The following is a 12,108-nucleotide window of genomic DNA, read 5'->3' on the forward strand; positions in this document are numbered from 1 at the left end:
GTAATTTATTGTCACACCCTGACCATAGAGAGACATTGTTTCTCTATGGTGTAGTAGGTCAGGGCGTGACTGGGGTGTTCTAGTTTTCATATTTCTATGTTGGTGTGCTTGATATGGTTCCCAATTAGAGGCATCTGGCAATCATTGTCTCTAGTTGGGGATCAAATTTAGGTAGCCTTTTTCCACCTGTGTTTTGTGGGATATTGAATTTGGTATTTCGAGTTAGTCCATGTGCACCACTGTAGTCACGGTTTGTTGTTTGTTTGATAGTTTCACATAAAAATAAATTATGTGGAACTTTAATCACTCTGCGCCTTGGTCCGTCTCTACAAATGATCGTGACATTTATGATGCAAGGCTGCTAGCACATGATACATTAGCTAATGTGCTAATTAGCAGAGTTGCTAAATATATGCTTTATGGGCACAATGTCGCACACCAGAACCAACTGTTTACTTCCTGAGTAAACCTGGCAAAATGCCACCGCAAAATCAACATATGTTGATATGAGAAAAGTTAGCATACTGTAGGTCACGAAATACCTTCCTGACAGCTCTAAGGTATACTTCACAACGCTAATGCTATCCAACAGTAACGCAAGCATTCGCAGCCAACTGAGAACAATCAGAGAAATCCACATTACACACTGCGATTAGATGCCAACTATGGCTCAAAGGCACACTTTACCCATTAGCTAGAAAAAAATATACCATATCTCTATACCATTTTCTCCATTGAGTGTTTGTTTGATGTGAATTCATGGCATACAACCCAAATCACCCTCAATTCCACTTGTCTTTAATTTGTTTGGAGTACCAACAACAGTTTTATCAAAATGGCCACCAACAGGGTTCACTTCCTGTTTTTTTGGTCCACTCTTTTCACTATCATTGGAATTGGCTAGTCATGGGTTTCTGTACAAGCAAGACAAGACCTAGCCATTGTCCTGGCCACAAATCAGGTCAATATGAACACAATGTGAACACACAGCTATATTTCTCTCTCTCTTTACCATTGCCACATGGGTAAGGTTGATTTACTATTCTAGCATAGCCCTAACCCATTCACAGAGGCTAACTACCTTTAGCGCCTATTGACGATAGTGTCTTCTGGCCCGAGGAAGTTTTGATAAGAGTCCTGACGCTCATTCTAAACGTTAAAACGCATCCCTTTCAGTACAGGGTTTTAGAAACATAAGGAACGTATCTTTCATATCGGAGATAAATCATTTTCAAAAAACAAAAGGTTACTTTACGACACATCTTTACAGGGTCACCACGTTACAATGCTTATTTACGGAAAACAGAAGGAAGACAAAGAGGCGTTGCCGAACACCTGTGTATAAACGGAAGACAGAACCACACGTGTTGTCACTGAAAATACTGTCTGCTCAAACGGTGTTAAAAACTGTGCACAGTAAGTGTATATTTAGTATTTGTGAAATTATTTTGAGGTGATATGAAAGTAGAGGGCTTTACATTTCTAAAACTGTACCGCAATTGAGAACCAAACCACGTTTAGATGGAGTATTTGGCTGTTTTGGCTGCCAGAGCCAATTCACCTCTAAACAGAACATGTAGTAAACTCCTTGGATTATAAAGGGTAACATTAGGCTCCCTTAGTCCATTTTTGGGCTAGCATAGCCCTGACAAACTAATTTACTGTGCCAACCTCATCCGCTATCTATCTCATCTCCCTCTATGTAGCTAGGCTATCTCATCTCCCTCTATTTAGCAAAGCCATTGTGTGGACTCAGCACTCTTGAGATAGGGTGCAGGCCATGCAGTAGGCTGTTAACCAGCCTGCCAGCTTAGTGGAGTCTGCCACTAGCACAGTCAGTGTAGTCAGCTCAGCTATCCCCATTGAGACTGTGTCTGTGCCTCGATCTAGGTTGGGCAAAACTAAACATGGCTGTGTTCGCCTTAGCAATCTCAATGGAATAAAGACCTCCTCCATTCCTGTCATTATTGAAAGAGATTGTGATATCTCACATCTCAAAATAGGGCTACTTAATGTTAGATCCTTCACTTCCAAGGCAGTTATAGTCAATGAACTAATCACTGATCATAATCTTGATGTGATTATGACTGAAACATGACTTAAGCCTGATGAATTTACTGTGTTAAATGAGGCCTCTCCTCCTGGTTACACTAGTGACCATATCCCTGGCGCATCCCGCAAATGTGGAGGTGTTGCTAACATTTACGATATGAAATTTAATTTTACCCCCAAAATATTACTGCGTTTTTGTCTTTTGAGCTTCTAGTCATGAAATCCTCAAGGTTCCGTTTTGGGACCACTATTGTTTTCACTATATATTTTACCTCTTGGTGATGTAATTCGAAAACATAATGTTAACTTTCACTGCTATGCGGACGATACACAGATGTACATTTTGGTGAAACATGGTGAAGCCCCAAAATTGCCCTCCCTGGAAGCCTGTGTTTCAGACATAAGGAAGTGGATGGCGGCACATTTTTTACTTTTAAACTCAGACAAAACAGATAATTAAAAATAATTAATAATTGGATTTAATAAATGTATCACTAGCCACTTTAAACAATGCCACTTTATTTAATGTTTACATACCCTACATTACTCATCTCATATGTATATACTGTACTCTATACCATGTACTGCATCTTGCCTATGCTGTTCGGCCATCGCTCATCCATGTATTTTTATGTACATATTATTCTATCCTTTACACTTGTGTGTATAAGGTAGTTGTTGTGAAATTGTTAGACTTGTTAGATGTTACTGCATGGTCGGAACTAGAAGCACAAGCATTTCGCTACGCTCGCATTAACATCTACTAACCATGTGTATGTGACAAATAACATTTGATTTGATTTGAGTGGCTAATTCTAGGTCCCAAGGAACAAGAGATCTTCTGTTGGATCTGACAATTAATTTTGATGGTTGTACAGTCGTCTCAAATAACACTGTGACGGACCTCTGCATCACTCTGGACCCTGATCTATCTTTTGACAAACATATCAAGACTATTTCAGGGACAGCTTTTTCCCATGTTCGTAACATTGAAAAAATCAGAAACTTTCTGTCCAAAAATGTGGCAGAAACATTAATCCATGCTTTGTCACTTCTAGATTAGACTACTGCAATGCTCTACTTTTCGGCCACCCGGATAGAGCACTGAATAAACTTCAGTTAGTGCTAAACATGACTGCTAGAATCTTGACTAGAACCTAAAAATGTGATCATATTAATCCAGTGCTAGCCTCTCTACAGTGCCTTCCTGTTAAGGCTAGGGCTGATTTTAAAGGTTTTACTGCTAACCTACAAAGCATTACATGGGCTTGCTCCACCTATATGGATTAGACAGGACTGGCAAAAAGTGCTCTTCCCTGACGAGTCGCGGGTTTGTCTCACCAGCGGTGATGGTCAGATGTCGTGTTTATCGTCGAAGGAATGAGCATTACACCGAGGCCTGTACTCTGGAGCGGGATCGATTTGGAGGTGGAGGGTCCATCATGATCTGGGGCGTTGTGTCACAGCATCATCGGACTGAGCTTGTTGTCATTGCAGACAATCTCAATGCTGTGCGTTACAGGGAAGACATCCTCCTCCCTCATGTGGTACCCTTCCTGCAGTCTCATCCTGACATGACCCTCCAGCATGACAATGCCACCGCCATACTGCTCGTTCTGTGCGTGATTTCCTGCAAGACAGGAATGTCAGTGTTCTGCCATGGCCAGCGAAGAGCCCGGATCTCAATCCCATTGAGCATGTCTGTGACCTGTTGGATCGGAGGGTGAGGGCTAGGGCCATTCCCCCCATAAATTTCCGGGAACTTGCAGGTGCCTTGGTGGAAGAGTGGAGTAACATCTCAGGAAGAACTGGCAAATCCAGTGCAGTCCATGAGGAGGAGATGCACTGCAGTACTTAATGCAGCTGGTGGCCACACCAGATACTGACTGTTACTTTTGATTTTGAACCCCCTTTGTTCAGGGACACATTATTCAATTTCTGTTAGTCACATCTGTGGAACTTGTTCAGTTTATGTCTCAGTTGTTGAATCTTGTTATGTTCATTCAAATATTTACACGTTAAGTTTGTTGAAAATAAACGCAGTTGACAGTGAGAGGACGTCTCTTTTTTTGTTGAGTTTATGTTTTGATTTGTTTAACACTTTTTTGGTTACTACATGATTCCAAATGTTGTAAATAAATATCATCTGGGAGCATGAGAAGCAGCGTGCTGCATTTTCCTTTCTGTTTGCCAGAAGTTTCCATGAGTTTGCCAACAACTCCAGCACCTGCTGAAAGTACCTGGATGTGCGTATGTTCTTCAGCTTTTATCCTTGATCCAGAGCGCTCAGGACTGGGGAGAAAGTTTACTTTCCAACAGGATAACGCAGGAGTGGCTTCGGGACAAGTCTCTGAATGTTCTTGAGTGGTCCAGCCAAAGCCTGGACTTGAACCCGATCAAACATCTCTGGAGAGACCTGAAAATAGCTATGTAGCAACACTCCCCATCCAACCTGACAGAGCTTGAGAGGATCTGCAGAGAAGATTGGGAGAAACTCCCCAAATACAGGTGTGCCAAGCGTGTAGCGTCATACCCAAGAAGACTTGAGGCTGCAAAAGGTGCATCAACGAATTACTGAGTAAAGGGTCTGAATACTTATGGAAATGTGATATTTCAGTTTTTTTATTTGTTTTATAAGTTAGCAAAAAATTCTTAACCTGCTTTTACGTTGTCATTATGGGGTATTATGTGTAGATTGATGAGGGGGGAAAACATGTTTTAATCAATGTTAGAATATGGCTGTAACCTAACAAAATGTGGAAAAAGTCAAGGGGTCTGAATTACTTTCCAAAGGCACTTTAAGCAATTACATTTACTTTTGATACTTAAGTATATTTTAAACCAATTCATTTTAGACTTTTACTCAAGTAGTATATTACTGTGTGACTTTCACTTTTACTTGAGTCATTTTCTATTAAGTTGACTTTACTTTAACTCAAGTATGACAATTGGGTACTTTTCCACCACTGCTTTTACAGTGCTTGTTTTCTCTGATATGCTTTACTAGACCCAACAAAATGTGTTCTTTCCAGATGGGAAAATAACCTCTTTGTGTCACAAGAGCATGAGCACACTCATGCACAAGCACCAACTTCACCCAGCAGCAGTTCCACACCTACAGAACCAAAACACCAACCAATATTTACAATAAAACATACCTACAACATAAACAAAATAGATACCTTATTGTTTACGTATGCATCAGTTTAACATTGCATAAGGCCAGCAGAATTCCATCCAGTCCCTCATGATAGTCCCTTTTCCTAGCCGAGTCCGGGCTGCGTTTACAAAACAGTCCAAAAATACTTCTCCACCTATCTCATCTTCTCAGTCTGATGGTGCTCGGAGTCTGGGCAAAAAGATGAATAATTGAATACTGCTGCTGCAGTCTGCAACAACGAAAAGACTACAGTCGACACCAGCACTAGGCTAGCTCCCTCTACAACTGTTGTGAGTTCATGGGATGTTCTGATGCAGTGCCGACGGAGTCTAATGTAGCGTTTCAATGTCCCTCTGCTAAAACAGCTAAAACAGCTCGGTCAACTGTGGAGCTAGAGCTGGAGATGGCCTACAGAGTACACTATAGCAAGCCAAGTCAAGCAGAGAGCTCCCATTGCTCACACCGCAGAGAATGACAACAGCACTATGCTAGCTCGCTAGCTCCTCTTAAAGCAGCAGAGACAGGAGATAGATGGAGAGTGAGAGAGTGAGGGAGTGTGTGAGAGAGAGAGAGAGAGAGAGAGAGGCGTTAATGGGATGGACTGATTGAGGGAGAGGGATACCTTACTGATGATGAAGAGAAAGGAGCAACAGAGAAATAAAGAATGACAGAAATAGAGAGAGCACAGACAGAGAGGCAGACAGACAAAGTGACAGGGAGAGACCAACCCACGCATACGAGCGTACATAGCATAAACATATATTTACTGGACACACAAAATACACAATATAGAAGGTGACACTTACATTTGTCAGCTTCCTGCTGCAGTCGGCAACCCTGCCGGGAAGAGAGAGAGAGAGAGACGAGGATGATTGTAGGTTCCAGGTTAGAGAGCTGTCAAATGAGCTGCATTCTTCGCTCTCATAGAAATAAATCAATAAAAACAACACTGTAGTTACAGTATGGAATGACATACAGATGCAGTTGTGGAAAGCCCCATCTGGGCTGAGAGAGAGGGAGAGAGAGAAGAAGGAGGGAGAAAGAGAGGGAGGGAGGGAGGAGCAACAGAGAGACAGAGAGAAAGAGAGAGAGAGAGGGAGAGAGAGAAGAAGGAGGGAGAAAGTGAAAGTGGGAGAGAGAGATAGAGGGAAAGGGAAAGAGAGGGAAAGAGAGAGAGAGGAGGGAGAAAGAGAGGGAGGGAGGGAGGAGCAACAGAGAGACAGAGAGAAAGAGCATGCGAGAGAGACAGAGAGAGAGAGAGAAAGAGAGAGAGAGGAGGGAGAAAGAGAGGGAGGGAGGGAGGAGCAACAGAGAGACAGAGAGAAAGAGCATGCGAGAGAGACAGAGAGAGAGAGAGAAAGAGAGAGAGAGAAGGAGAGAGAGAGAAAGAGGGAACGTAGAGAGGGACAAGGGGAGAGAGAGGGGGTTGAAAGAGAAAAAATAATAGTGTTTGATCTCTAAACTCTCCAGCCTGATGCTGTTGCTGCAGCACAAGGTTGTTTGGATGTTTTTTCAGTGTTCAAGAGGCTCCAGGCCATAGCAGGGCAAAGGCGGAGAGGCCAGAGTGCCTTTCAATCACACACACAAACCACACAAATTCAATTATTATTTCATTTTCTTTTTCTGACACACAGATGGTTTGCCTTTCTTTCTCTCGCTAACATATTTTTCATCAAACTAAATAAACATTAAACCATGTGTCAGTTTCAGAATGGTTACAGATTGAATTATATCTACAGGTTCTGTGTTTGTCTAGCATGTGAGTGTGAGTGCATGAGTTTGTGTGTGTGCCTGTGACCGTGAGCCTCCGTTTGTGTGTATAGTGCACGTTCGTGAAGGAACACATGCATGTGTGTACTTGGTGAGCTGATCTAAGGCTACACTTGATACTTTACTCACACACTAGTCAGCAGAGGTCATAGGTCAACCTTGTTGGCTTGTTCAGCTCCCACACACTGTTCCTTGTCGTAATGATCTGTACAGGTCACCCAGAGGTTAAGAGTGTTATGCAGCTAACTCCCACATGAGTGGGATTATTACGAAACTGTCAATCAAATGACTCATGTCCAAATCGTTAGTTGGTGGAAGTTTAATCACGTGAGGAATGAAAAGTTTCCATTGAGTTACATGTCAATATGCTTGTTCATACCTAACCCTTATTACCAGGTTGGCTGAGAACACATTCTCTTCAATGACCTAGGGAAGAATTGCAGGGGAATGAACAGGGCTTGAATGAGCCAATTGGAAGCTGAGGATGATTTGGTAGACACCAAGGATAACACCCCCATACTCTTGAGACAAGTGCCATGGGATCATGTAGATTCACTAATCCTTATACTATATGAATCAGTTCAGGCTTGGCTGTTTTGAGGTGGAGGTCATTTGTCGATCAGGTATTCTGTGCAGCCCCTAGCCCTGTCAGATTCTCATTCAGGGTTCAAAAGCCAGATCTCTCCAATTATTAAAAGAAAAGCTCTATAGCAACTGCAAGATATTTGGAAGATATTATTTTTGTTCCCATTTCTGGCCGATTTGATAGAGAGACATGTCAAGGAGATCCTTTTGGCTTTACATGACCTCCCCTTGTGTAAGGGGTACGTAACTGGTGGCAGGGAAGTCAGACGCAGGGGAGCAGAACTAGGTAACAGCCGGAGCAGTTTAATTGCAAAACCAACGGCATAAATAAATAACCAACATGGGTACAAAACCCGACGCGCACCAGTAAACTGATGCACAAGCACTTACAACAAACAATTCCACACAAAGACATGGGGGGGAACAGCGGGTTAAATACACAGAAATAAATGAGGGACATGAAAACCAGGTGTGTAGGAAAACAAGACAAAACAAATGGAAAATGAAAAGTGGATCGACGATGGCTAGAAGGCTGGTGACGCCGACCGTTGAACGCCGCCCGAACAAGGAGAGGAACCGACTTCGGTGGAAGTGGTGACAGTACCCGACCCCCGACTCCCCCTGTTGACATGCGGCTCCAGCAGCTCGCCGGCACCATCCTCGGGGACGACCCGGAGGGCGAGTTGCAGGGCGATCCAACGGTGGAACTCCCGCAGCATTGAAGGGTCCAACACGTCCTCCACTGGAACCCAGCATCTCTCCTCCGGACTGTACCCCTCCCACTCCACGAGGTACTGAAGGCCCCTCGCCCGACGCCTCAAATCCAGTATGGATCGAACGGAGTATGCCGGGGCCCCCTCGGGGGCAGAGGAACCTACCGCACCTCAGACTCCTGGAGTGGGCCAGCCACCACCGGCCTGAGGAGAGACACATGGAACGAGGGGTTAATATGGTAATCGGGGGGAAGCTGTAACCTGTAACTCACCTCGTTCACTCTCCTCAGGACTTTAAATGGCTCCACAAACCGAGGACCCATCTTCCGGCAGGGCAGGCGGAGGGGCAGGTTTCGGGTCGAGAGCCAGACCCGGTCCCCCGGGACGAACACCGGGGCCTCACTGCGGTGACGGTCTGCGCTGGCTTTCTGGCGCAGCACGGCGTGCTGAAGGTGAACATGAGTGGCCCCAGATGTTCCATGAACGCCCTCCAGACCCTCGAAGTGAACTCTGGACCCCGATCAGACACTATGTCCTCAGGCACCCCGTAGTGCAGGAAGACGTGTGTAAACAAGGCCTCCACAGTCTGTAGGGCCGTAGGGAGACCGGGCAGAGGGAGGAGACGGCAGGACTTAGAAAAATGTTCCACAACGACCAGGATCGTGGTGTTACCCTGTGAGGGAGGAAGATGAGTAAGGAAATCCACCGACTGGTGCGACCACGGCCGTTATGGAACGGGTAAGGTGTGTAGCTTAACTCTGGGCAGGTGCCTAGGAGCCTTACACTGGGCGCACACCGTGCAGGAGGAAACATAAACCCTCACATCCTTAGCCAAAGTGGGCCACCAGTACTTCCCACTCAGACAGCGCACCATCTGACCAATGCCTGGATGAACAGAGGAAGGTGACGTGTGGGCCCAATAGATCAGCCCGTGACGGACAACAGATGGAACGTACAGACTCCCAGCGGGACACTGGAGGGGAGTGGGCTCTGCACGTAGCGCCTGCTCAATGTCCAGCTCCCATACTACTGGCGCCTGCAGGCAGGAGGTGGGAGTATGGGAGTGGGATCCACGGGCCGCTCCTCTGTGTCAGACATCTGGGACAGCGAGTCTGCCTTAGCGTTCTGGGAACCTGGTCTGTAAGAAACGGTGGAAAAAAAACTGGCGAGGGTTCAGTCTCCTCGCAGCCCGGATGTACTCCAGATTGCGGTGGTCAGTTCAGATGAGAAAAGGGTGTTTAGCCCCCTCAAGCCAATGTCTCCAAGCCTTCAAAGCCTTGACGACAGCCAACAGCTCCCGGTCCCCCACGTCATAGTTTCACTCCGCCGGGCTGAGCTTCCTCGAGAAGAAGGTACAGGGGCGGAGTTTTGGTGGCGTACCCGAGCACTGAGAGAGCACAGCTCCTATCCCAGCCTCGGACACGTCCACCTCCACTATGAATGCAAAAGAGGGATCTGGATGGGCCAGCACGGGAGCCGAGGTAAACAGAGCCCTCAGGGGACCAAAAGCCCTGTCTGCCTCAGCCGACCACTGCAAACGTACCAGTCCCCCCTTCAGCGGTGAAGTAATGGGAGCCGCTAAAACCACGGATAAACCTCCGGTAGTAATGGGCAAACCCTAGAAACCGCTGCACCTCCTTTACTGTGGTGGGAGTAGGCCAATTACGCACGGCTGAAATGCGGTCACTCTCCATCTCCTCCCCTGAGGTGGAAATGCGGTACCCTAGGAAGGAGACGGACTGTTGAAAGAACAGGCATTTCTTAGCCTTGACATACAGGTCATGCTCCAACAGACGACCAAGCACCCTGCGCACCAGGGACACATATTCGAGTATATCAGAATGTCGTCAATATACACCACTACACCCTGCCCGTGCAGGTCCCTGAAAATCTTGTCTACAAAGGCTTGGAAGACTGGTGGAGCATTCATCAACCCGTAGGGCATGATGAGGTACTCATAATGCCCTGAGGTAGTACTAAAAGCCGTCTTCCACTCGTCTCCCTCCCGGACACGCACCAGGCTGTAAGCGCTCCTGAGATCTAGTTTGGTGAAGAAGGTCGCCCCGTGCATTGACTCAATCGCTGTGGCTATGAGTGGCAGCAGGTAACAGTACCTCACAGTGATCTGGTTAAGAGCTCGATAGTCAATACACTGGCGCAGACCTCCCTCATTCTTCTTCACAAAAAATAAATTTGAGGAGACGGGTGAAGTGGAGGACCGAATATACCCCTGATGCAGGGATTCGGAGACATATGTTTCCACAGGGGATACACGTGACTCCTGGGAAGTGCAGCGTCTACCAGGAGATTTATCGCACAATCCCCCGTCGATGGGGTGGTAATTGAGTCACCTTCTTTTTACAGAAGGTGATAGCCAAATCGGCATATTCAGGGGGGGTGCGCACGGTGGAAACCTGGTCTGGATTTCCACCATAGTAGCACCAATGGGAACCCCTAAACATCTCCCCGAGCACTCTCGCGACCACCCCGTGAGAGCCCTCTGTTGTCACGAAACAGTGGGGTCATGACAGGCTAACCAGGGTAGGCCTAGCACCACGGGAAATGCAGGAGAGTCAATAAGAAAGAGATTGATTCTCTCCTTGTGATCCCCCTGTTTCACCATACCCAGGGGAGAGGTGGCCTCCCTAATCAACCCTGACCCTAATGGTCGACTGTCTAAGGCGTGAACGGGGAAGGGCACAGCCACGGAAACAATGGGGATCCCTAACTTATGGGCGAACGATCTGTCTATAAATTCCCAGCCGCGCCTGAATCGACGAGCGCCTTATGCTGGGAATGCGGGGAGAATTCAGGAAAAGTGACATACAAAAACATGTTTGAAACAGAGGGCTCTGGATGAGAATGGTGCCGGCTCCCCTGGGGTGACACCAGAGTGCCCTGCCTGCTGCCTCGATCCCCAGAGGAGCCAACCCGGCACCGACCGGCAGTGTGACCTCTGCGGCCACAGTACCTCCCAGCTCCATGGGCATTGGTGCGGTGGTGCTGGGCGATGGAACCAACAGACCCGCTCTGGACGTCCACGGGGAGCCAGCAGGTTATCCAACCGAATGGACAGGTTCACCAGCTGGTCGAAGGTGAGGGTGGTGTCCCTGCAGGCCAACTCCCGACGGACGTCCTCGCGCAAACTGCAACGATAGTGGTCGATCAGGGCCCTGTCACTCCATCCCGCGCCGGCGGCCAGGGTTTGAAAGTCCAGGGCGAACTCCTGGACGCTCCTCGTCCCCTGCCTCAGATGGTAGAGACGTTCACCCGCCGCTCTACCCTCGGGCGGGTGGTTGAAGACTGCCCGGAAACGGCGGATGAAATCCTCGAAATGGTCCAGCTCCGCGTCTCCTTCTCCCCAAACGGCGTTGGCCCACTCTAGGGCTTTCCCTGAGAGGCACGAGACGAGGGCGGACACCCTCGCACGGCCCGAAGGAGCCAGGTGGACGGTTGCCAGGTAAAGATTTAGCTGCAATAGGAAACCCTGGCAGCGTGCAGCCGTCCCGTCATACTCCCGGGGAAGTGCAAGAATCCCACTGGGACCGGGTGAAGAGGGGGCGAGTAGTGGAGGCCTTGGTTGTGCTGGTGGAGGCGCTGTAGGAACTCCCTGTCTCTCCCAGCGGTCCATGGTTTGGACGACGCAGTCCATGGCGGCGCCGAGATGGTGGATCATCGCCGCTTGCTCCCGGAAGCGCTCCTCGACCCCTATACCAGGGGCACCTGCTCCTGCTGACTCCAGTAAACATGTGCACAAGCACTTACAACAAACAATTCCACACAAAGACATGGGGGGGAACAGCGGGTTAAATACACAAAAATAAATGA

At 47.4% G+C, this 12,108-nt stretch overlaps 1 protein-coding gene across 17 annotated transcripts in view; it reads right to left on the reverse strand.

The window, feature by feature from the left end:
* Positions 1–12,108, reverse strand: part of LOC109905296 (LIM and calponin homology domains-containing protein 1) — a 142,728-nt gene that overhangs the window by 55,204 nt on the left and 75,416 nt on the right. For 16 of the 17 annotated variants that reach the window (XM_031790284.1, XM_031790277.1, XM_031790275.1 and 13 more), the window contains one exon: positions 6,019–6,049. In XM_031790284.1, the coding sequence (XP_031646144.1) occupies positions 6,019–6,049 (31 nt within the window). Of the gene's footprint in view, positions 1–5,234; positions 5,675–6,018; positions 6,050–12,108 lie in introns of those variants that run through there. The other variant, XM_031790281.1, reaches the window with a different exon arrangement.

The sequence above is a fragment of the Oncorhynchus kisutch genome, linkage group LG15 (assembly GCF_002021735.2).
Source record: "Oncorhynchus kisutch isolate 150728-3 linkage group LG15, Okis_V2, whole genome shotgun sequence".
Lineage (NCBI taxonomy): Eukaryota > Metazoa > Chordata > Actinopteri > Salmoniformes > Salmonidae > Oncorhynchus > Oncorhynchus kisutch.